This window comes from Delphinapterus leucas, chromosome 6 (assembly GCF_059928025.1).
Source record: "Delphinapterus leucas isolate spDelLeu-1000000601 "Yukka" chromosome 6, BTC_Dleu_Yukka2, whole genome shotgun sequence".
In the NCBI taxonomy this organism is placed as follows: domain Eukaryota; kingdom Metazoa; phylum Chordata; class Mammalia; order Artiodactyla; family Monodontidae; genus Delphinapterus; species Delphinapterus leucas.
Window position 1 is genome coordinate 55,066,165 of NC_143134.1, and position 26,634 is coordinate 55,092,798.

General features: G+C 40.3%; 3 protein-coding genes across 4 annotated transcripts in view; 2 read left to right on the forward strand and 1 right to left on the reverse strand.

Moving 5' to 3' along the window:
* The first annotated feature begins 1,457 nt into the window (after nucleotides 1–1,457).
* Nucleotides 1,458–2,558, forward strand: LOC149748945 (interferon omega-1-like). The gene has a single exon (XM_089913152.1). The coding sequence runs from the start codon at nucleotides 1,812–1,814 to the stop codon at nucleotides 2,493–2,495; it is 684 nt and encodes a 227-aa protein (XP_089769278.1). The 5' UTR covers nucleotides 1,458–1,811; the 3' UTR covers nucleotides 2,496–2,558.
* Nucleotides 2,559–5,950: 3,392 nt separating this feature from the next.
* Nucleotides 5,951–26,634, reverse strand: part of LOC149748946 (uncharacterized) — a 42,726-nt gene continuing 22,042 nt past the window's right edge. For both annotated transcript variants that reach the window (XM_089913161.1, XM_089913162.1), the window contains one exon: nucleotides 5,951–24,869. In XM_089913161.1, coding sequence (XP_089769287.1) covers nucleotides 8,592–9,056 — 465 coding nt within the window. In that variant the 5' untranslated portion in view covers nucleotides 9,057–24,869 and the 3' untranslated portion in view covers nucleotides 5,951–8,591. The remainder of the gene's footprint in view (nucleotides 24,870–26,634) is intronic.
* On the forward strand, nucleotides 18,442–19,404 carry LOC111163130 (interferon alpha-1). Its single transcript, XM_022551610.3, has one exon. The coding sequence runs from the start codon at nucleotides 18,705–18,707 to the stop codon at nucleotides 19,272–19,274; it is 570 nt and encodes a 189-aa protein (XP_022407318.2). The 5' UTR covers nucleotides 18,442–18,704; the 3' UTR covers nucleotides 19,275–19,404.

The following is a 26,634-nucleotide window of genomic DNA, read 5'->3' on the forward strand; positions in this document are numbered from 1 at the left end:
AAATGAAAGAAAAATCAGGTGCCTGGTCTTGCAAAGCTGAAGGCAGTCCATTAACCCAGGACTTGGTCTTCTTTGAGTTTCTGGCAGAAGCAGCCATTTTCCAGACTTTCTGTTATTCATATTGGCTTTTATCCTGCCCCAACAATGCTGTATTAAATTTTGCTAACTTAGAATATGTCATTGTGTCTGTGGAAAATCACTTCCCTTCTTTCACATTCGTGAATTTCACCTTACATTAGTTTCCTTTTCACCCACAAAATAACTGTGGAATTTTACTTTATAAGAAAGTAGCAATGAGAAACAAAAAATTTAAAGCATTGAAAATGATAGAGACCGCAGCCCCTCTGCCTTTTTTACTTCCCCGTATTGCTCTTACCTCACCACGAATTAGAACTAATTAGGAGCAGCAAGACAAATTTTGCCCAATAAGTCACTAAGTGAATATAATTTATAAAAAACTTTAAAACTTTAAATGTAGAATCGCACACAAGTAGAGGAAAGAAGGCGATTTCTCTCTGACCTAATCCTGGGCCTCGCTGCCTTGCATTCTCAGAGGGAGACAGAGACAGAGGAAGGGAGAAGCCCACTGGCATCAACTGACTGAATGAACAACTGAACCTCACTGGTTTCTGTGACATAAGCTTTAACGAGAGACAACACCATCGTTGAATTCTCTGCCCCCAGCTCAGAAACTCTGAGTGTAACAAGTGTTCACTAGTTTTAGTAAAAGAGTTGAATAATAAAATTTGTATTTGGTAAAATAAAAATTATTTGTTTACTCAGGGTGAAATGATTAGAATTGGATAATTCCTCCACCTCCTTAGAGAAAACACACTTTTGCTCTCAGCATCTGAGGGCTGCTGACACTTCTGATACGGGTCAGGAGAAGAGGAGGTCACCACTGAGGACTAGGGTCCTTCACATAAACACTCCAGGGGCAAGGGTGAGGGTCCTGGAAGATGAATTAATTTCCCAACAATAAACAAGTCCCTCCACAGAAAGGAGATTTTAAAGTCCTCAGGATGTGGTGAGCCTGCCCTCAGGGTGGGAGTCCAGGTTAGGAAGGGGACTCTGTCACTCTAGAGGACAGGGTGTGACTAGATGTGATCTCTCCCTTGTGACTGAGGTGCTTCTGGGGAAAAACAATTTTCTTGGAATTAGGACCTCAACACCCATATTCTCTGAAAAGAACCAGTATTCCTGGTGGGAGTATTGGCCCAGCCTGTGGAGGACTAGGTCTCCAGTAAGAAAATGGTGGAAAGAAAGGGTACTAGTACTAACCTTGTGGTCCCCTGAAGCATAACCACATGGACCTGTATGAATGTGAAGGAAGAGAAACATTAAAAAGCTCATTCACTTATAATCATCAGCCTCTGCTATAAAACCCCTCTTTGGCTTCAAAGAGCTATAATGCCAGAGGTGGTCTAGTAAATCCCTAAAAAAGTACAGAAACCATAGGGCTGAGGAAGCCTGCCTTTCTATATAAAGTAAGGCAGTAAAAATGGAGACTAAGGTCATGGCTAAAAATTTGTTCCTGGAACAGAGAAAAGCAATATTTATGCGTGAGAAGGAGAGAGAGAATGTACTTACATACCTGTAGCATTTCTGACTTTAACACAAAGACATTTCTCATTTGATTAATAAATATCCATTTGGATGGGCACATCAGAAGTTATTGGGAAAAGTGCAAAATTAATAGTTTAGATGGATAACATCTTCTTAGACACTGAGAATACATAAATGAAACCCAAAAAAGGAAGTAAAAGTGACAGAAATGTTTAGAAAATGAAAATTACTGTGTTCCCTATTTAATGGCCTTGCTTAGAAAGGATGTTATCAGAGAACCTACCCGCAAGGTTCCCCCAGACGCCCGTCTCAGCCAGGCCAGCAGCAGCCTCATTTGCCCCATGGCCTTCGTGCTCTCTCTACTGACCGCCCTGGTGATGTTCAGCTACGGCCCTGGTGGATCTCTGGGCTGCGACCTGTCTCAGAACCACGTGCGGATTAGCAAGAAGAACTTCATGCTTCTGGGCCAGATGCGGAGAATCTCCCCTCACTTCTGTCTGAAGGACAGAAAAGACTTCGGTTTCCCCCAGGACATGGTGGATGGCAGCCAGCTCCCGAAGGCCCAGGCCACCTCTGTCCTCCACGAGATGCTCCAGCAGACCTTCCGCCTCTTCCACACAGAGCGGTCCTCTGCCGCCTGGGACACCTCCCTCCTGGACAAACTCCACACTGGACTCCATCAGCAGCTGGAGGACCTGGATGCCTGCTTGGTGCAGGCGATGGGAGATGAAGAAACTGCCCTGGGAGTGACGGGCCCTACACTGGCCGTGAAGAGGTACTTCCACGGAATCCATCTCTACCTGAAAGAGAAGAAATACAGTGACTGTGCCTGGGAAATTGTCAGAGTGGAAATCATGAGATCCTTGTCTTCATCGACCAACTTGCAAGAAAGTATAAGAATTATGGATGGAGACCTGGGGTCACCTTGAAATGTTTCTCATTGGCTAAGATGCCATATCACCCTTGCACATACGTGTTTGGTCATTTCAGACGGCTCTTATTTCAACTTTAATCACAGAATTTATTGTATTAATTCAGCTAATACTTTGTCAGCAATAATACACAAGTATATGTTAAAATTATTAAGCCCTAAGGGCATCAGTCCTTAAGAGATGACTGCCCTGATGTTATTTATTGTTTACTTACTTATATTTATATTTATATATTTATTCTTGTATCTTATTTATATTTTAATGTAAAAGATATTTTTATGTGTACACTGTATTAAAATTTAGAAAATATATTCACCTATTTTACTAAATTTGCATTTTATTTTTTCAATTCTTATGAAAGAAAACATGAGTTTTTTTTTTTATTCTGAAAACCTAAATCCTTATTTTTTCTATATGAATCTATCTCCAAATAGTATTTGTCCATTTTGTCCTTTGAAACAGTCCTACCACTATCAGGAAATGCTTGTCAAAAGGTGGAATTCCATGGAATTGAGGGAAGTCCTGGAAATTATGGAGAATGGTTAGTCCTGATGTCATAGGTGTAACTGATTTATACCACCAGGAAAGAGTGGTCGGTGCAAATACCTGTGGGAAGGAGTCATCTCCTCGAGGGAAGCTGGTGACATATGGTGTTGACTGGCCAATCCTGGCACCTTCCTCCCACCTTCTCCCCGGCCCTGCTTTACTGAACCATTCATCCCTTACACATACCTTCAGTCCCTCCAACTCACTGACCAGCCACACAGCTGCTCTGGTTCTGTGCAGGTTTCCAGCTTCAAGGTTTCTGTTAGAGTGAAAGCCACAGGAAGAGAGCACAGTTAAAGGAGAGCTCTAGGATTTTCAAAACCTCTGAGAAGGAGCCAGGGTTCATGGCACTGGATCCCAGCTCTGCTGTTAATAGCAGTGTGACCTTGACAAATAACACAAACACTAAGCTCCCTACTTTCCTCATCTTTAATATGGGGACAATAGTAGTATTTTTTCATAGGATTATCCTCAGGATTCAATGAGTAAATATACACAAGAGGCATACAAGTGTGTCTGTCAGAAATAATCAGGACTGTTAGAGTCACAGAGTGGCTACCATCGGGGAGGAGAAGGAGAGCTGCTCTGAGGTAGCGACTGGAAGGCAACATAAGAAACATGCTAGGTCCTGGGCAAAATCTATTACTTTTAACTTGGGTGCTAGTTTCACAATGTATTCAGTGTGTGAAATTTCCTTGTGCTGTATGCTGAAGATACTTGCATTTTCTGTGTATTATACTTCTAAAAGATTTCCTGGGAATTAGTAAAACTTTTTTGAGAAAGAACGATCAGTAGAAGATACTTTGATCTACCTTAAAAGTGAGTAAAATGGAAACAACAGAGATCTCATATCAATGCAGACAGTCACATGTATTTTTCATTAATACTGTTTGTTGCTTTTTTAGTATGAGAAAGATAAAAAATAGCTTCTGAACTGGTTTTGGTTTTTGGTCTTTCAGCAGCAATGCAGAGGCAGGAAGAAAAAAGCAGGAGTTATGAAATGTAAAGTTTTGCTCTCCAATCCTGGGCTCTCCCAGGTTTAATCTTAGTCTCTTTCCCATAAAGTCCCAGGTCCATAATTGCTGGCAATGTCACATCCTAGAGCCGGTCCTTCCCAGGATTTAGTGCTTTCAGAGGAGAGACTTCTACAAGTGTCATGCAGGTGTCTTATACCCAAGTAAGAGTCTTTCTCTGAAGAAGGTGCCATCAGTCAATTTTATTGGTCAAAATACATACACATTGCAAATACATACCGCCAATTCTCCACGATAAAATGGCTATGTTGATCCATATTCAAGAGCATATAAGTTTATATGTGCTCCCACACATTATCCAAAACACAATCTTGTCATTCTTTTTAGTTTTTGCCAACCTGATAGGTGACAGATAGCATCTAGTAGCAACCATTAGTTGTCCTTTTCCTAATTGATGGTCGCTGTTATCAGTCACAGTCTAGTCAGGAAAACAGAAAAATTTCCTCCAGCCTTCTAGTCCATCTCTTGCAACTTGTATGGAAGAACTTTAGAAGAAAAAAATCTGCTGGCAAAGGAGAAATGTAGTCAAAAGAACTGGAGCCCCAGCATCACAGAGCAGAGTTGAGAAGAATAGCTGTGGAGCTGAGGCTTTAGCTTCAAGACCAGCACACTAAGATAGGTGACAGTGTCCACTGGAAATTCAAGTTTCCTCTGTGAATTTACTTTTTTTTTTAAAAAATTTTTATTTATTTAGTTATTTATTTTTGGCTGCGTTGGGTCTCCGTTGCTGCATGTGGGCCTTCTCTAGTTGTGGCGAGCGGGGGCTATTCTTCGTTGCGGTGCGCGGGCTTCTCCTTGCAGTGGCTTCTCTTGTTGCAGAGCACGGGCTCTGGTGTGCAGGCTTCAGTAGTTGTGGCACATGGGCTCAGTAGTTGTGGCTCGTGGGCTCTAGAGCGCAGGCTCAGTAGTTGTGGTGCACGAGCTTAGCTGCTCCGTGGCGTGTGGGATCTTCCCGGACCAGGGCTTGAACTTGTGTCCCCTGCACTGGCAGGCGGATTCTTAACCACTGCGCCACCAGGGAAGTCCCCATGAGTTTCCTATCCATACACAATGCACCTACTGCTCTTGCATTGTCACTTTTTCACCTCTTTAAAGAAATTCATTATTCATTTTTTATACAAACTTTGTGTTATAAAAGTAGAAGACACATAGTCTGTCATGCCCTCAACTGGATCCCAGAAGCCACACTCACATTGTGCTCCTCCCATCTCACTGGCTGCCCATTCTGAGTTTCATTCGTGACACAAACGTTGGTGCCTTTCCTGTGTTCTGTGCCCAGAATTCTTTCCAGTTTAAACTCATGAAATAAGTCCTGATCTAATCTAGTTTCAGGGATTGAAAAACAATCGTGATACTCACGTCTTCCAAAGCTAAGTTCTGGAATGACATACCCAACTGCCTATTTGACAGCTGGTATCTAGTAATCATCTCACATTTATGTTATTCAAAATTAACTCTCCTTAAAAAATAAATAAATAAAATAATAACAAGAACCCGTCCTTTCTCATTGTTCTCTAATCAGTTAATGGCAACTCTGTATTTCCAGGTTCTCAGGTTAAAGTACATGACATCATTCTCAGCTCCTCTCTCACAACCAGTCTGAGTGCAACCAAAGTTTTACACCACTGAGGTTTTTCATCCAAGAACTTGGTAAAGCTCTGCATTCTGAACACAAGACTTCTTCAACCTACGGAATTATATTAATAGCTATTCTGTAATCATCCTTGAATTATTAAATTCTACTTATATGATTTATTAATCATTAACATGCCTATTTATTTTACTGATATTTTATTTGTTATGCATCCATAGTTGTTTTTTTAATCTGAATTTCTTTTCTTATTGAACCCATTTAAAATCCTTGAACCAGGAGTTTATTTTTCTTGAAAAAGAAGGTGGATGACTTTTCACTTTATCCCATGATGTGTTAAAAATATTTTAACATATTTATAGGTGTTTTCTGACAAAAATATTTTAACACATTTATTGGTGTTTTCTGACATGCTTGCTATTCTACCAGTTCTTTAAGATACTTCCCTGAAGAATTCGCCTGCTAATTCTAAAAGCTAAAGGCTGAAGGTGACCCTAAGAAAGAGTGGGAAGGCCTTTAATTATTGTGAAAACTCCTCCCTGCACCTTTTCAGGTTATTTATCTCTGTAAATATTACCTTTAAATCCAGCCTACATTCCTCTGTCTCCCTTGCCTATTAAGATACTTACATGCACGTCACTCACATTTTATAAATCAAACATAATAAATCAAATGTCAATATGTAGATATAAGCTAGAACCTTGATATTTGACTATTTGCAATGTGTCAAAGCATCTCATCTAATCCCAGCACATCATTTATTTACCACCATAGACTGAGGTTTGGCTGAGATTTGAACACGGGGTTACAAACCCTACTGTAATGAGCCAGAGTTAATTAATTAAAATTGACTCCCCAAAATCCTACCATGGTTTCTACGTTTCATATAAGACATTTCAGCTTTTATTACTCTAATAATTTCCTATGCTCCTGTACTTTTCAAGATCAAGGTCTTGCCCTTTACTTTCAACCCCTCTCCCCACCCTTCCCTGTGCACATACTCACCCAAGGCCTTGTAACTGAGAGTCACTTAAATGCTTGTGATTTACTCCCCAGAGTAGAAGCACTTCTACACTTCTTATTCCCACCCAGTATCCTGCACAATGTTAGGGATATTACTGGTCCTCAGGGTTGTTAATAAAAGTGATAAATGTAATAAGCTTAACATAGTTGTGCCAGTAAAACTGTTTGAAAACTATAGTTTTCCTCCATTTTCTCTTGTGGGTTACTCTTGTGTTCTCAGGTGACCAGTAAATTTGTTAGCCAGGCATCTCCTTAGTCTTCCTTCAACCTCCTGCATGATTTTGAGCAACTGTTTCCTTTTTCCTATTGTACAGTTTTTCTCAGCTTTAAAATAGGGATAATGAGAATACTATACTCCATTGAAGGTACCATCTTATGCTATATGCTCTATTTAATGAGAATACAACTCATAACTGTTGTCATAACTGAGTACATTTTATAATCAGAGACATATACACATAGTTATGATAGTTGTTACTGTGACGGGTGTACACAAGGTGTAAAAACCATTATTTCATGCTCACCCAAAAGATGATTATGCCACATTTGTGCCTTGCTCAGCTCATAACCTGGTTATGCAAAAATTCTACCTCTGTGAATTAAAATAGGGTTATCTTTTTTAGCATTGTACAAAGCATACACACAAATTTTTAAATTCTACTCGCAAATGAAATATCCTCATGGCTGTACCAAACACTCGATTAAAAATACCTATGGATCTCTAGTGGGCATCAAAACAAAATGCAATCAGTGCATTGGCACAGAAGTTATGTATTTAGTAGAAAATGTTATATTAAGTTTAAATCTACACTATGCTGAAATTAAAAGCATCTTGATACAGATTACAAAGTTTTATGTAACGTATCCATATGAGATGACATTCTGAAGAAGTTAATAAAATTCTACAATGAAAAACCGTGACTATAATAAAGCTGAATGTTTAATAGAAGACACTTGCTTAAAACAAATGAGAGGGGACTTCCCTGGTGGTGCAGTGGTTAAGAATCCGCCTGCCAATGCAGGAGACGTGGGTTTGATCTCTGGTCCGGGAAGATCCCACATGCCACGGAACAACTAAGTCCGTGCATGCACCACAACTACTGAAGCCTGTGAGCCCAAGAGCCTGCGTGCCGCAATACTGAGCCCACGCACCACAACTACTGAAGCCTGCTAGATTTAGGGCCCGTGTGTGGCAACTACTGAGCCGGCATGCTGCAATTACCGAAGCCTGTGCACCTAGCCGTGCTCTGCCAACAAAAGAAGCCACCGCAATGAGAAGCCTGCTCGCTGCAACTAGAGAAAGCCTGTGCACAGCAAGAAGACCCAATGCAGCCAAAAAACAAAAAAGAAACAAACAAACAAACAAAAAAACCCAAGTAAAACAAATGAGAGGACCAAAAGATTCTGTAACTTTAGATTAATTATTAAAGACAGTTACTGGGTCATAAGAGATTGCCAAATACGGCCTTCTCTCAATTGAAATGAGATAAGCAAAGAAGTAATTCTGAAAATATTACTGATGATTTTGCTTCCATTGAAGCCAGGAACTTATAATAAAGTCTTCTTTTGGCACAAATAAAATATTTAGACAGTGTGAGTTTAATACTTTTAAAAATATTTTTTCAACAACATAAACATTGGACGAGAAATTAACCATTTACATTAAAGGTTAATTAATTTCACATTCCCCCTTTCCCACGAGGCTCCTTTAAGTCTCAGCCTTGTCCCCAAGTCTTCCCACTGGAGGGTCCCAATATCTAGTAGCTTCCCTTCCAGAATGTAGATGCGTTTACCCTTTCTCCGATTTCCTTTCTCCCTAGAAAAGTGTGTTAATCTGAACACATACCACGACATGCTCTGATTTCGAGCCGTCAATCCCTGCATAAATGGGCACCGGCGTCAACCGGTCTGGCTAAAAGCTCCTACCAGGAAGGGAAGGATGGACGCAGAGGCAGGTGCAGAAAATGAAGACTGCGAAGCCGCGGCAAAGCTCCCCTCCGCAGTCAGGCCCGAAAAGGAAGTTTCCTCTCTGCTCTCGCGGCCCCACGCGCTCCCTGGGCCCCGGCGGCGCCTTTCCTGGGCCGGGGCTCCTGCCGACGGCGACGCCCGGGTTCTTCCCGTGGGCGCTGCGCGGGAGTTCGCGGAGCTGGACCCGGAGGCGGGTCCCGCTGGGTGGGCGGTGCCCGTCGGTCCGTTGGGGCGAGTTCGGGCGCCCCCTCCCGGCCGCTGGGGCGCAGCGAAGGTAGCTTTGAGGGCTTTGCCTAGCGGAGGACCTGAGCTCCCTTTCACGGTGGTCCAGGTGAAGTGCTGAATTTCTGGACTCCTGATCTCGCTGCTGATGGCCGTGGGGATGCTCTGCTCCATCCCTCACATTTATTATCCGTTAGTATACATCGTCTTATATTCTTCCAATCATTTCCCATATTCATGTAAGTTGGTAGCGTTAAGTATTTGTTGCCTGAATCCACTAGAGCTTTGGTGTTGTCTACAGAGGACTCCTTGAAATGTTTGTAATCCAATCTGGTGCAGGGGTCAAAACTCTCAAGGGTCTTGTCTAGCACGCAGCTCATAAATTTATGGTGAGAATTAACTGAACAATCTATATGAATCATCCTTGGACAATTAAATATGATTTTAAAAAAATTTTTTATTATAGTTGATTTACAATATAGTGTTAGTTTCAGGTGTAGAGCAAAGTGATTCGGTTATACATGTACATATATTCATTCTTTTTCAGATTCTTATATAGGTTATTACAGAATATTGAGTAGAGTTCCCTGTGCTAAATATGATTATTTTTAAATAATTAGAATTATTAATTTTGTTGATCACATTTAAGGCTATCAGAAATAATTACCAGTTTATAATTTCATTTTGTTTATTATGTAAAATAATCAGGACACTTTGTAATTTGGTCAACGCATCTACAAATTTGTAGGTGGACGATAAACTTATGAAAATATAGAGAATTTGTAACAGTGAAGTATGAGACGACAAAGGAATATCAACGTTATGAGAAAAGTATAGGGCTTTCCCGAAAATAAGTTATGGTTCAATAAATGCTGTTTGCACAGATGTCTAAGGTGTGGATAGGGAGGTGGAATTTGGAATATGACCTACTAGGTTGTGAAACCTGGACTTACCATTTACTTATTAGATTGTTTTATACACATAAACTCTTAGCAGGTGACTCTTGGAAACGAGAATATTAGAATATTAACAACTCAGTTTCAACTATGTTGGAAAGATTAAGTGAGTCCTCTATAAGGGCTAAGGAATTTGTAGTTGCTGTCATCATCATTTTTGATAAAGACTGAAAGTCTGTAGAATTTGTCTGGCAGGTCCTTGGTAATCATGTTCACAGTAGCATTGTAACATTTAATTAATAATCAGTACAGGTTTTAATGTGCCATTAAAAGTAAGGGCAGCATCAAGGAAGGTGTTCTTTATCCTCAAATAAATGTCAAGATGAAATACATTCTAATGAATCCTTGCCATAAACACAATACTTTCAGATCTTCTTATCACCGCTTTACAGACTGAATGTGTGTGTGTATCCAAAATTCATATATGGAAACCCTACCCCTCAATGTGATGGTATTACGAGGTGGGATATTTAGGAGGTTATTAGGAGTAGATGAGGTTATGAGGGTGAACCCTCATGAATGGGATTAATGCCTTCATGAGACTCACAAGACAGTTTGCTTCCTCTCTTTGCTCTCCACCATGCGAGGATACAAAGAGAAGCTGGCAGTATGCAACCTAGAAGAGGGCTCTCACCAGAACTCAACCGTGCTGGCATGCTGATCTCAGACTTCCAGGCAACAGGCTTTGACAAATAAAACTCTGCCATTTATAAGCCACCCAGTCTCTGGTACCTTTTTAGAGCAGCCTGAACTAAGATGCACGGCATCAGTCATTTAGCTCATATAATACACTAGTTAGATTGTGTCTAAATAGTTCAAGTTCAAATCATACCTGACAGGGAGTATTGATGAGAGAAAGGAAACAGCAAGAAGTAAAATGAGGCTACAAGAAAGAATACGCTTTGTCTGGTTCTTCCCAAGGGATAATCCCAAATAAATATCTAAAATAATTTTTACTGTAATTCATTATTTGAAAAAAGTTTGGATTTTTTTAAAACCATTTAACCAATTGTTCCCTAACCATGGCTTGGTCTAAATATTTGCATCAACCATTCCTTTAATTAGTAACCAGTCAGAAAGGGGGCAGTGAAATTAGCCAATTTGCTTAACTTCAAGTACCAGTGAAAGTCAGTGAACTTCAGTATCTTGACAATCAAAATATTTTTTCTTTAATTCCTGAGTTTTCCTGTCAACTTGTTAATGAAGAAGAGAACCTACTTGTTTCCAGGTTCTGAATTGTTTTTCTTTTATTTTCTTATTATCTTTGAATATGCCAGGAAAAAGATATTTTTAAAATTTAATCTGCTCAGGGACAAATATTAAGGCAGGAAGTCATTTTGCCTGGTTTCTTAGTAAACCGATATATAATTGAATCCAAAAGTGGATGTGTAATATCTATCAGACAGGGGCTAATAAGGAAAGAAAGGATTTACTGGTGAATCCAAATTCATTAAATGTTTAAACATTTTTTGATTTTATACTTTGTAATATACTGGTTTGAAGATCTGTAGTACAATATATTTCTGTACAAGTTTAAAATTATTATAAATATTTAGACATATATAATATTTAATCAATATATGATTGTCATAAGTATCAAACAAAATGTTTCTCTGAGTTTATTAATTCATGGTGTTAATAATAAATCCTAGCTACCAATTATCCAAACGCTCTTATTGACATGACAAGGAAAATTTTGTTTTTCCTGTATCAAACAACTGTATTTTTAAAAATTATTCAGAAGATAATATTTTTTAAAAAGTGTTCAAATTTATTTAAATATTTCATTAAGCAGATTTTTAACACCATCATGCTTGGCATAGAACTGATTGGCCTGAGAAGAGAGATGGACATTTAGCCTATCTCCATTCCCACTTCCATTCTCACATTTAGACCACATATCACTTTATAAAAGAAAAAAGAAAGTACCTTTTACTCATCCCAAGCCTCACCACGGTTCACTGAACCAGGGTGAAAAACCTCTGTGAGAGCAAACAGAGGGAGAATTCCAAAAGGTTTAGCTTTTGGGAGAGATTCCCTTGATGCAAAGTAGAGAAGGCCTTAGTACAATAAGATGCTTATGCTTTATCAGTTACCTCCTCTCTCTGCTGTATCAACATTTTCCTTTTTACTGTCTAGTTTTGATCAATATTAATATGCTTAATTTTCATCTTCTTCATCCTAAATATGCCCATTTCTTAATAACCACCTGTAGGTTATTATCTTGCTTCTGTCATTCTGTTCACATCCAAACATCTTGAGCATTCTCTGCAATATCCATCCCTAACTTCACATGCACCTCATTTTCCCAGTTGTTATAATTTGGCTTCAGCCTCCCTGTTCTCCCTGTTCTCCTGCTCAGCCAAGGTTTATAATAAGCTACATGTTACTGAGATCAGCGATCACTGTCAGGCAGCCTCAGCTGACATCTCAGAAGCATCAGACACTTGTTACCACGCCCTCCATCTTAAGGTCCGACGCTCATCTGGTCTCCGTGTCACCACCACCCTCTGCTTTTCTGCCCCTCCTCCTCTCCTTCCTTTGTTGACTGCTCCCTCTCATCTTAGAGAACTGGTGTTCCTCAAAATTCCGTGCTAGTCCCACACTTCATCCTCTCTGCACATACACTCTCAACCTCCCAAATAGTTCCAAATGTCCTCTCTATGATTGTGACCTCCATATGCCTATCTTTCCCCAGGGTCACATCTCCAAACACTTGTTCCTCTCCAAGCACTTATATGTACCTGCTACCCTAGAATATTTCCACATAATATGTCCAAAATTGACCATTAGTTAATTACCTGGTTAACTCCTACAGACCCTTGAGATGCCGGTTCACCAACTGCTTCCTCTGGAAGCTTTCCTTGACCCATGCAATCCCACATGCTCCCAGTATCCTATTTTCTCCCTGTCACCGTATTAGAATTCCTTTAATTGAATCTCCACTGCTATAACCTGTCATAGTGCCTTATGTGTCTCCTTCACAGCCCTGAAAAGGGTTCCTACCTAATTTCTTACTGTTTAATGCCTGTCTTCTCTGACAGAATGCTCCACTAAGAAAGTAATATCTTTCTTTTATTGACCAATATATTCACAAACACAAGAAAATTACTGGGAGCAGAGATACTTCAAAATATTTTCAAAATCAATGAAACGAACAAAACTATTTACATTCCTTTTGGATTTTAAGGCAGATTAAAGGTTTAAGGACACTTCCTATCTCTTTAAGAGTATGAGAAGACCTAACATTTAAAACACACCATTTGTGGTAAAGATGATCTTATCTGCAAAGCAGAAGTAGAGACACAGATGCAGAGAAAATGTGTGGATACCACGGGGGGAGGGGAAGTAGGAGGAATTGGGAGTTAGGATTGACATATATACACTATTGATACTATGTATAAAATAGATAACTAATGAGAACCTACTGTATAGCACAGGGAACTCTACTGGATGCTCTGTGGTAACCTAAAATGGGAAGGAAATCCAAAAAAGAGGGGCTATAAGTATATGTATAGCTGATTCACTTTGCTGTACAGTAGAAACTAACACAACATTGTAAAGCAACCATACTCCAATAAAAATTAATTTAAAAAAATTGAAAAATAAAACACACCATTTAAATACTACTCAGCCACGAAAAACTATGAAATAATGCCATTTGCAGCAACATGGATGAAAGTAGAGATTATCATACTCAGTTAAGTAAGTCAGAAAGAGAAAGACAAACACCATAATGGTATCACTTACATGTAGAATCTAAAATATGACACAAATGAACTTATCTACAAAACAGAAACAGACTCAAAGACATGGAGACAGACTTGTGGTTGCCAAGGGGGAGAGTTGGATTGGCAGTTTGGGATTCGTGGATGCAAACTATTATATAGAGAATGGATAAACAACAGGTCCTACTGTGTAGCACAGGGAACTACATTCCATATCCTGTGATAAACCATAATGGAAAAGAATAAGAAAAAGTATATATATATATTTATAATGGAATCAGGTTGCTGTTCAGTATAAATTAACACAACACTGTAAATCAACTATACTTCAATAAAATAAATTTAAAAGTAAAATAAAATACACCATTTGCACCCAAAAGCAAAGCAGAACAAGACACAAAGGACCACATAATAATATGAAGAATAAATTTTGTAAGTAAAAAAAAATCATAGAGAAATAAATTCTATTACAAATAAAAACTCAAAACTATACTTTCCTCTTACTATTGTAAAACAATCTGCTGAGATGACTCAATGCAGTTAACAACTGAAGCAAAGAAAAAGTTTTGAACTCAGTGAATATTGACACGCTTGAGGCTACCTATAAGTAGGTAAGATCCCATTGTGGAAGACTGGATCCAAATCTCCTTTCCCACTCCTGGGTTCTCTCTGAGGTTGAACATACGGGGAAAGCACACACTGACTTTCACAACTTCCAGTCTGATAGTGTCCCGGTCACAGCAGCTGTGGACTTTCTTTTCAGATCAAGCCTGGTCCTTTGGAAGGAGTACTTCAAAATCTGGCTGGAGTCCTCATTGCCCAACAGAGTCTTTTCCACTCCATCTCCTGCACCAAACTGGTCTCTAGATCTTCCCAGGGGCGATCAAGCCTAATAGGAATTTCAGCTCTTTGGGCTGAAGAGACTGAAGATCTCTGAAGTCTTTTCAGACTGCTGGATCATTTCATGGAGAATGAGGCAGCCTGAGCATTTTGGAACCAACTGTCATCCAGCTTGTCCTAAGGGAACCTGAAAACATTCTTGTCCTTCAGGCAGGAAAACAAGGAAGATTCTCCCCCTTAGGTGTAGAACTGTGAAGGTCTCCTGCTTTGGCCGGCCATGGTTTGGGACTGGTCACAGCTAAGGGTGCAGACAGGGCTGGAGAACATCATCCTGGGTGTCCTCAGTGAGGAGGGTGGCAGGCCCCGGTAAGCCTGGTGATGCAGGAGTCTGGCTGTGGGAGCCTGTATCCAGCTGCTCTGACTACCTGCCTGCAAATGAGATTCTTAAATAGGCCGGGATTGTCATTTCTCTACTTATCCCACTGTTGTTTCCACGTTTTTGCAATTTGTCTTCCATTTATGGGCAACATAGAATGTCACAACTTCAATTCCTTTATTACACTGGAAATTACACTCCTGGAACATGAAAGAGTATCAATCCAATGGGATGTATTCATCTAAATGAGACCTAAGGTTGAAATAAAAACCTGAGTCTCAATCTATCTCTTTTTGAATTCTAATAAGAGTACTTAGAGATTTGATATTTTACTCTATTTTCACGCTTTGTAATGCACCAAAATACAACTAGCCTCGCCTCTCTCCATTTCCCCTTTAAGGGGTTAAGACATTAGATTTGAATTCCTCTACATGACTTTACAGGAGTCATAGCTCATGTTTTCAGACATAGTCTATGGATAAGAGTGGCATAAATGTTAACACCAAGGGCTAATTCATACCATTCTCTTCCTTCTGTCACCAAAAGTGTACTCACCGCATATATGTGTAACAATGTGCTTGGCAATGTGGATTGTTAGGAAAGTAAGGCGGGGATGGTGACCGCCCTCCAGGGAGCAGGGAAGACAGACACTAGAGGCAGGATTAGGATGAGGGAAGCACCACGTGCTCAGTGCAGCTGAGGAACAGTACTCAGAGCTGATGAAGAGGAGGGCCTGGGAGCAGCAGAAAGCTCTACTCTGACAAAATCTGTGGCTCCTGAATTTAATTGACATCAGACTTTGATTTTCTCTTCTAAAAAATTGAGACAACTCAAGTAGTTGTCACACAGGCAAATGTAAAGGTTAAATGAAGTGAAGTTTGCATATTATAGGCTGACAATCTGAATTTAGTGAACATAGCTGCCTTTAGCATTAATGTGACATATAGTAACTTGTAGAGTCCATGATCAGCCCCGCCAAGAGAGGCTTTGACTGCCGCTCCCTTAACACTGTCAGGGGTCTGCGTATTGAGGCCCCCAAATGCAAACTCTAGGAGAGGGGTTGCCTGCAGGACTGTGAAAGAGCAAAGCCCAAGTTTCCAGGCCTAGAGCAGTGCCTGGTACATTAAGGAGAGAAATCCTACAGCACTTGAAACATTTGCAGAGAACCAGCATCGAGGAAAAATGGCTGCTCTGTATAAATGTATAGTATAAATGAGATAAACAGTTCCTTCCCTCATCCTCAGTTAGTCTCAGACCACCTCTGGTGATATTATTTTAAGATAAAGATGTTTTTAAAAGCTATAGAGGGACTTCCCGGGTGGCGCAGTGGTTAAGAAACCGCCTGCCGACTCGGGGGACACGGGTTCAATCTCTGTCCGGAAAGATCCCATATGCTGTGGAGCAACTAAGCCCACGTGCCACAACTACTGAGCCCACGCGCCTGGAGCCCGTGCTCTGCAACAAGAGAGGCCACTGCAATGAGAAGCCTGTGCACCGCAAGGAAGAGTAACCCCTGCTTGCCGCAACTAGTGAAAGCCCGCACACAGCAGTGAAGACCCAATGCAGCCAAAAATAAATAAATAAAGGAAATAAAAAAATAAAAGTTATAGAGACCAGGATATAGGTTATAAAATGTAGATGGGGCAGAGGGTGATGAAAAATGGGACATTCCTATATTTTTAGCTATGGAAGATCACAACATTACTTTGAAAGCTATTTCCTGGTTATTTGGGTAAAGAAAGGGAGGGCTTCCCTCAAGCATGGAATGTAAGAAGGCACCAAATCTAAGTGATCAAGATAAATAATATTTTAAGACAATATATAAAAATGAAAACACCACAACGTACATGATGAAGAAAATAGCAAAATTTTAAATAAAGATAGAAATGACCCTGAATTTGGATGACGCTTACAGTCTTACAGAGGAAGGCTTCACATTGCCAGTGAAATTTGGGTAATTTCTGTTTAGTCTATAAAATTCTTACCAGAGAAAATGAGAAGATCAGACCTGGTAAATGTCCTCAGCTTCTTGTCCAGGACACTAATAACTCTTCTTTCTACACTACAGTCAAGCTGGAGTCCTGAGAAAGGTGTTTCAGAAACTCGAGTTAAATAAAAATTATTTAAGACTGTCACAGAGTCACAAGAAATTGTCAAACACTGCAGTTCTCTCAAGCAGGTAAAGAAGTAGTCTTGAAAATATTAATGAGTTTGCTTCCATTAAAGCTAGGAAAGTAAAATTATATTAAATTCTTGTTTTAGTATGAAGAAACTATAGTTTAAATAGTTTAATAAAATGCTGTGTTTTAACAACCATATATTTTAATACCCTACCTTCAATATTTAAAATATTTTCAGAAAATATTTTAAAATGTAAAAAATTCTAAAATATTTAATTTAAATAAAACATAATATAAATTTAATTTAAAAATATTAAAAAATACTGTGAGTTTTAAAATATTCCCACTTTTCAGTTATTCAGTACTTCCTCCCCCACTTTAACGCTGTATCCTTGAAAGACACCATTAAATCCCAGAGCATCTACAGGCGCGCTCAGCTCCCGCGTCCTCAGCCCCGGTGGTGGCCGCGCTCCGACTCATCCCCAAGGCGTCCCCAACACTGTCCTGTCGTCCCATCGCCGCCGCGTTCCCCCCTCTCTGAGCCGTCGCAGCACAGCGCCAGAAACGAGCCCGAATCTGTAAAATCGGCCCCAACTCGCTTCCCAGCTTCAAACCCCTCAGAAAACGGCTTCTTTCCCAAAAATGGCCTCGCTCAAGTTTCTGTGCGAAAATAAAGCACAAAACTCAGGGGAAGCCCAGAAAATGCAAGGTTCCGGGCTTGCTACCAGACAAAAATGTCGCTGGCGAGGCCGCATTAAGGTTCCCTCTGCAGCACTCAGCACCGCGAAAATGAAGGGGGTTTTTCGCACTACTGTATCAGTATAAAATTGCTCCGTGAGAACCCGACCCACTCCCTCTCGTGCTGCCCAAACCGCGGAACCTGCAACTCTCCGACGTGGGCGTTTCCCTAACCGATCGAAAGACATCCTGTGCCCTCTTGCGACCGCGTAGAGAAGCGTGCTGTTCGGGGTTCCAGGGAAGGTTCTATGATATTTTATTGTTTAATTCTACTAAAGTTGTTCAACACATCCATAATTATGGCAAGTGATAAACAGAAAAAAATGTTGATAATATCTGATGAATATCTAGCAGCCAGTGAAATTAAAAATTATTTTCTGATATGAAGCAAAATTAAATTACCGAAAAATAAATATTAAGAAAATAATTTAAGATTTTCAATGATTTTGAGCAGTTTTAAATGATTTTTAAGTATGTCTATACTTTGGTATTATTATAAAGTATTTATATAAATTTTATATGGATATGTAATTTGATACATTACTATTTATATAAGTAAATATCCTACCTCAAAAATCATTCTGCAAACTTAGTCATAAGTTATAACAAAATTCAATAGCTTTTCCACTTAATTTATAGCTTTCAATTTTATGTCATTCTTAACCCTGCATAGAATACAAACAGTAAGCTTTGCACTTTCACTGTCTACATATAAAGTAAAGATACCCATGAAGTACAAAACTAGACACACAGTATATCTGTGTTATGAAAATTTCATGCTGGGGGCAATTAGGAAAAAAACCTATCTAAAAAGGCTCTGTGAGCAGGCGAAGAGGCAATAATGGGGAAAAAAAAGGTTGAGAAATGTTGCCCTAACCCATCTGGAGAGTGCAAATGAAAAGCAAAAACAGAAGTAGAAAGTAAGAGGGAACATTCAGAAAATGGAAACCAATTCATTCCCATTTAAGACCCAGGCCTGAAGGAAAGTCTTCAGAGAACCTAGAGAGCAGGGTTCACAGAGTCCCCCCACCTCTGCCAGGCCGGCAGCATCTACAGGGCCCCCGATGGGCCCAACCATGTCCTTACTCCTGGCCCTGGTGCTACTCAGCGGCAACTCCAACTGCTCTCTGGGCTGCGACCTGCCTCAGACCCACAGCCTGGCTAACACGAGGGCCCTGATGCTCCTGCAACAAATGAGGAGAATCTCCCCCTTCTCCTGCCTGAAGGACAGAAATGACTTTGGATTCCCCCAGGAGGCGTTTGGTGGCAACCAGTTCCAGAAGGCTCAAGCCATCGCTGTCGTCCATGAGATGATCCAGCAGACCTTCCAGCTCTTCAGCACAGAAGGCTCGGCTGCCGCTTGGGATGAGACCCTCCTGGACAAGTTCTGCACTGCACTTTATCAGCAGCTCACTGACCTGCAAGCCTGTCTGATGCAGGAGGCGGGGCTGGAAGGGACTCTCCTGCTGAAGGAGGACTCCATCCTGGCTGTGAGGAAATACTTCCACAGAATCACTGTCTATCTGCAAGAGAAGAAATACAGCCCTTGTGCCTGGGAGATTGTCAGAGCAGAAGTCATGAGATCCTTCTCTTCATCAACAAACTTGCAAGAAAGACTCAGGAGGAAGGAATGACACACACCTGGTTCAACACGGAAATGATTCTCACTAACGAGACCACACTTCCACCTGTGTTGCCGTGTCAAAGACTCTCATTTCTGCTCTCCTCATGCCCTGAATTGAATTAATTTGTCAAGTGTTTTCAGGAATATTAAGCAACATGATGTTCTACTCTACAGGCACTCGTCCCTCACAGATGCCCATGCTGATCTATCTACTTACTTACCTACTTAAATATTTATTTATCTATTTTAATATTTATTTTACTATTTATAAAGATTTAAATTATTTTTATTTACATAATATTATGTGCATGTATACAATGTGGTTAAGAGAAAAAATATATACTTTGTATTAACTCAGTTTGTGAGTTTTCTTCGTTCACTAAGTTCTTACTAGAGAAAACTTCCTGTTTTGTTTTTTTTCTTTAAAAAAGAAACACCAAGGGGCTTCCCTGGTAGCGCAGTGGTTGAGAGTCCGCCTGCTGATGCAGGGGACACAGGTTCGTGCCCCGGTCCGGGAAGATCCCACATGACGCGGAGCGGCTGGGCCCGTGAGCCATGGCCGCTGAGCCTGCGCGTCCGGAGCCTGTGCTCTGCAATGCGAGAGGCCAAAACAGTGAGAGGCCCGCGTACCACTAAAAAAAAAAAGAAAGAAAGAAACACCAAGCCTGAATGTGCAACCTGATTAAAGAATGCATGTTACAATTCCTTGACCCATCATTACGATTTTCACATTAGAAACAAAAATAGACTTCTTCTAGCCAGGTCGTGTGTTGTCCTCAGGACCTAGAGGTGTACATAACTAATCCAATTCTGCTTTGGGTAACTTTGATTTTTTTTTTAAAGGAAAGTAACCTAAAAACAATAATCAGTTAATACAGGAACTTCCTTGGTGGTACAGTGTTTAAGACTCTGCTCTCCCAATACAGGGGGCCGGGATTCCATCCCTGGTCAGGGAACTAGATCCTGCATGCCACAACTAAGAGCCCACATGCCGCAAACAACTAAAAGATCCTGAATGCTGCAACCAAAGATCGCGAATGCCGCGATGAAGATCCTGCACGCAGCAATGAAGAACCCGTGTGCCACAACTAAGACCTGACACAGCCAAATAAATAAATAAATATGTTTTAAAAATCAGTTAATTCACAATTAAATTTAATTATTTTTAAAATAGTACTAATTTGTAGTAGAAATTACTATCAGTTAAATTTAGTGCTACAGTGAGAAGGTGGGAAAATGGAATTCCCCCAGCAGAAGGTGGATCATGTCATGCGAGCATATAGAAATTATAGCAGTAGATATTACCTATAGTTAACTAGTAGACATTTCAGTGCAAATGTCCATTGGATACTGGAGATGGCAACTTATAAGCAATTCCATGAAGTGTAAAGCATGGAACAGAAGAAGTGATCAAATAGGAGGAGAGTATCAAATGAGAAAAGGACTGAAAATTGAATACTAAGACCTTAACGTTAAAAGGGAGGGAACGCTACAAAGGAAAGCAAGGGGAATGGCCACATGTTAACAAGACAAGAGAGAAAGTTGAGAAGACCATGTTTGAAAGACTGAAAATGCTTAGAAGATTCAATGCATTCGTGAAAATGTAGATGGAAAGTGCTCCTCCATTGTGAAAAGAGATGGCATTGGCCGCTTAGTGACAGCTTGTTTGGTAGAATTAATCAGCAGAAACCATAGTGGAGAAGGTGGAAGGATGAATAAGAGAAGGGAATGACAATATATACAGAAAATAGGTTTGAGATATTTGCCGTCTGATTTGCAGGAGAGACATAGGGTGGAACCTAGAATGGATGTGGATTATTTTTTTCTCTGCATTGTTTTCCTTTTTTGAAATATTTTTTGCTTCTGAAGAGATTTCATGGATTTGATGTACTGAAAACTCGTATCAGTGTTCAAGATTTGATTTACTTTAAATCCTGACATTTAATCACTTACAGTGATAATGTATCATTATTTTGATGAATATGATGTTGAATGTCAGTAAGCTGCTCTGCGCTTGAAACCATCCACTACAAGGGAAACAGATAGAACTGACCTTAGTGAGAGCTGATTTGCTGAAATTAATCAGCAGAACCCATACTGGAGCAAGTGGAAGGGTAACAAGGGAAGAACTTCCATTGTCATTATTTCACCTGGGGAGTCACTTTACTTCTTTCACTCTCATCATAGTCAGATTTGCATTTGTTTTCCTTTTACCTCAGTACATCAAATGCAAGGACAGCTTTCCAAGAAAGTTGAAAGGAGAAGCATCAGTGATGTATTGAACATTATGGAAAATCATGGTATGGGCCCTTTATGTTTCCATTTTTGCTTCCCTCTTAAGATACTCAACTCAAGATGATAAAGGAAGTAATTCAGTAGTAGCAAGACAAACCCCGCCCAGAAAAATACTAAATGAAAAAGAACATATAACATTACAAAGACTCTGACACCAGGAAAGCAGAGAAGGCTAATTTTATCTAGCATCCTATGCCCTACATTTTCACCACCCTACGTCTTCACCGTGAGATGGAGAATGATGAACCAAGAGGCTCAGTAGAAATGTACTGAATCATCTAATGATGCTTAATAATTACTTCAATATAAGGTTCTGATGCGAGGTCAGTAGAAGCTTCTGATGGGAGGTCTAATGGAAAATCTAAGAATACTCTTTGTTAATAATTATTTGGAGTAATTATTATGAACTCTGTACTAATGATAAAATGGTGAACAAGATATAGACCTGTCACCTATGGTGGTTACTTGTCAAACAGGTCTAATAAATCCATTTTCAAGAAGACCAATCCCAAAGGATAAGCCAGCTTGGCTGATATGGAAAATAAAGAGGGCAGAAACAGAGCCAAGGACTACAAGTGAACACAGCCAACCTCTTAGCAAGATAAATGTAAATCCTCACCCTAAAGGCCAATTTACCTCAGTTCCTTTTACCCCATACATCATGTTCAACATTAAACAGAAACTTACCCTACTAAAATGTGAAAAACACAGTTTGAAGAGACAGAGCAAGTATCAGAACTAGACTCATATACAGTAGAGATTTAGAAATGATCAGACCAGGAGTCAAAATGATAGTGATTAAAGTGCAAAGGGCTCTAATGTAGTCATCTATTTATTCTTCTACTTTATCTCAGTCATACTATGTATGGTATTTAAAATAGTTTTGTTCATATAATATCATGTTCAACTTTATAGTGTATTCAATATAATAAAATATGCTTACCTCTATATTGTTTCAAATTATTTTCTTGTTGAATTTATGAAACTCTCCCCCAGATGACATCTTGGATTTTTTTAGTCTTACAAAAAGAAGTAGCTTTAATGTGCAAGGCATACTGAAACATGGATGATAAATTCTACTCATCATTCATTTATTTCAGTGGTTTATATTTTATTTTATTTTTAAAAATTTAATTATTTTTCGCCCTGCTGGGTCTTAGTTGCTGTGCGCAGGCTTTCTCTAGTTGTGGCGAGCAGGGGCTACTCTTCGTCGTGATGCACGGGCTTCTCATTGCAATGGCTTCTCTTGTGGAGCACCGGCTCTAGGCGTGCGGGCTTCAGTAGTTGCGGCACGTGGGCTCAGTAGTTGTGGCTCGCGGGCTGTAGAGCACAGGCTCAGTAGTTGTGGCCCACGGGCTTAGTTGCTCCGCGGCATGTGGGATCTTCCCGGACCAGGGATTGAACCCGTGTCTCCTGCAATGGCAGGCGGATTCTTAACCACTGCACCAGCAGGGAAGTCCCAGGTTATATTTTAAAACTTCATATTTCTATATCAGATATATGATAGTTCTGAGAATACAGAGGTGAAAAGAGAAAATGCCAAACCTATTCTTCTGGAGAGTTCAGTTTGGAAGACATAAAAGATATAAAAACAGTAATCATGCTAAATTATTTCAATTAAGTTTCCTATTACAATGAGAGATAGGGAAAAGGGGATTCTCTCACCAGAATCTGGAATGAGGCATCTCAAGAAGGGGAGAAAGCACATGGACTGCATAAAGTGGCCAAGAAACATCTAAAGACAGACTTCCCATTGGAAGCAGCACATGTGGATATCGTTCCTTAGGAGTGGAGTGTAGAACGAGATGATGACCGAAAGCTCATGAGGACCTTCAACTTTTAAGAGTGAGAAAGAGAAGGAGAGTCTGAAGAGGGCACAAAGGTGGAGTAGCCAGTGCACTTAGGAGTCAACCAGGGAAAAATGATCTTCAGAAAGCACCAAAGAAGAAAACAAAGAGCCTGAGAATTACAGAGGATGGAAGTTAAATAATTATTTATATGTGATATGGGTTTCTGCATTGAGTCTAGATTCTGCCAGGACAGACGTGTGATGCTGGGGAATCACTTAACTTCCCTGAGTCTCATTTTCCTCAAATATAAAGTACGGAAAATATTCCTAGAGTTGTATTGAATATTAGACCAACTAGAATATTTAAGAACACTTAGCAGAGTATCATCCACAGAGTGAGGGCTAAACAGGTAGTGTGTTTCCTATATTTTTCATATAGGTCTAAATGGGAATAATGAATTCTCCTCCCCCTCTCTCTGTCACTGACTGCAAAACAATGACAGCCTAGAAAACAGAACTGGGAGAAAGTGTGTCATCAATTGTATGTAATTTTATATACAGTAACATACATATATGGTACATATATATGAATACATAGTATAAAATATGCTACATATAAAATATACCATATATCTATCTGCTGATTCTGATACATGGCACAATTCCCCTTCCCCTCTGTTTTCCTGGATCCCATTCTTTCACTAAAATATCACAATCATTCAGTTCCTCCCAGTGTAGAAATCCAGTGTACTCTCCCCATTCACTCTGCATTAAGCTGTACTGCCCTTTCATACAGCTGTTTCCTTCTCCATTAGGGTTTCTGGCTGTCAATTTCCCCTTAAGACTACAAAGCCACCAATGGAAAGCAGAAGCTGAGTGAAAGTTCTAGGTTTGTCAGAAACTCTCATATGACTCCACACTCTCCGCCTGCCAAGCACTGCAGGTCCAGACTGTCCAGACTCCCAGAGAAACACAGTAAATAGATGGCACCCTGCCCAACACTGAACAATGGTGGAGAATCCAGGAGCCCACCTGTGCCTCTATTTGCACACTTCCACGTGCTGACTGCACTAGGAGGAGCTCACCTGGTTCAGGACTCAAAAAGCCCAAAGGGCAGGAAACATGAAATTGAAAGGCAGCAGCAGCTTGAGAACTTAGAAGGAGAACAGAGATATTTAAAGCGTTCACTGCAACAGCGGTAGGTCCTCAGGACACGGAAGAACACAGATGAGCTGCACTGAGGCAAGTGTTTCTCCAGAACATTCCTTTTCAGAGAAGAAAAGAGTGAGGTGCATGCGATAGCACAGAGTTCTCCCAGAAGGATGTGGCCACTAGCAGTGTCCCCAGCACTGATACCACAGCAGCCTGCGGAGTCTTGGAAGGGACGAGGGTTACCTCAGTGCCAGCTGCAAACTGGTTTTGTCCTTAGGACCCAGCAAGTAATCACAGAGCAGGGAAGGATATTCCTGGGGACAATGCAATCCAAGGAATTTCTTACATTCCATCATGATGTCTTTGCCCCTTTGAAAGACAAACAAAATAAAACATGCTTGAATAGAAGGGACACAGGCAGGGATTTTAATATATTTAGCAACAACTGGGGCAGAGCCTTTCCAGCAGGGCATGTATCAGTAACATGCACACTGGAAGGTCACAATTTCTAAAAGCAACAAAGAGCGAAGTGGAAATTCATTTATTTAATTTAGGCACTTTGGAAAGGGGACACTGATGGATCAATCATCTTTCTGTTCTTTCCAGTTGGTGCATACAGCCCTGAGTAGGTACTTTTAAAGTCAGACGGACATTTAAAGTACATTTAGAGGTTTGGAAACCTTCCTAAGGATTAGGGTCCTAAAACAAGCAGAAACCATTCCTATATTACGGCTAAAAATATCATTTTATTAACAAATGATTTTTTAAATAATACTTTTTATTTCAATTCTTCAGTATTATGATGTTTTAATGGGCTGAGGCTAGAAATTTAAATAAAGACAACTATACAAGGCCATGAGGGTGACTCTGGAGTTCAAGCCAGACTCTCCCTGCTAAGGAGCCCATTAAAAACCTTCACTGCTTCTGTCTAAGAAGCGCGTATGCTCTGCCGTCTTGGTCATACATAAGGCCTCTTCGGTACCCACGTCTTAACCAACAGTTGGAACAATAAAGAGTAGAGATTCTTATTTGGACTCTATCAGTAAACAAATGGATGTCCAGCCTGGACTGTACGTGAGAAATGGAGGTGTCTTCATTGAGATTGAGAACAGCAGGCTGACCTGAGGAGGTCTCCTGGGAAATCAGTGAGGTCCTTGTTGACTGGAAACAAACAACAACATAAGAGCGGGGAGTTTAGTTTTTTTGGGAGGACTTACTGAGGACTATAGCCTGGAGGACAGCCTCTCAGTCAGCTCTGATGAATTTCTCCAAGCACATAATGGGGACGTCAGTATATACGTGATTGTGGTGAAGAGGATACATGCAATCAAGGACACATCTTGGTAGAAGGTTGCTGCTAGTCATGAGGAGCATTTGTCACTCTTAATGATTTTAGTGCTTTTCTAAGTATGAGAAGTTGCAAAAAATTGAATTCATAGAATTTTCTCAGGAAATTATCTAACTACCTGCAGGCCTATTCTGTCAGTTTTCCCAGAGCAGAAGGTGCCCCATTCCTGAACTCCTGTCAGGGCGTGTTGGGGTAAGGGACTGCTGTGGCTAATGACTTTATTCTTGTAGAACCAGATGGTGAGTGACTTTTTAGTTGTCATCCTGAAGGAGAAACGTCAGAGCTCACATGGCTAGAAATTGTTAGGTGCTTTTTTTTTTCTTAAACTCACAAGAAAACTCAAGCGTTAAAAATACATAGATTCCAGGGGTCAGCTCTTCTAGGGTTAATAAAGTTATTTTACTATATTTCATTGAAGAAATCACTCACGAAATCTTAGACTTGGCGTTGCGTGGCTTGTGTGATCTCAGTTCCCTCACTGGGGATTGAATCGGGGCCACGGCAGTGAGAGTGCCGGATCGTAACCACTAGGCCAGTAGGAAACTTCCTTTTTTTTTTTAATAGGCATAAAAATCTATTCCCTTCTAACTACTTAATAGTGATTTTCTCTATTTTGATTAGAACTTAAAGTCAGTTCAGTTGACTCAAACCACACCCCATGTAGTCCTACAAAGCCATAGACAGTAACCCTGTGGCATCTTAAGTGGAATAAGGGTCCTTTGTCATCTCACTGTCCTCTGTCTGCTTATTTCGTTGGTTCCTAAATATCATGTTCACGTGCAGCCT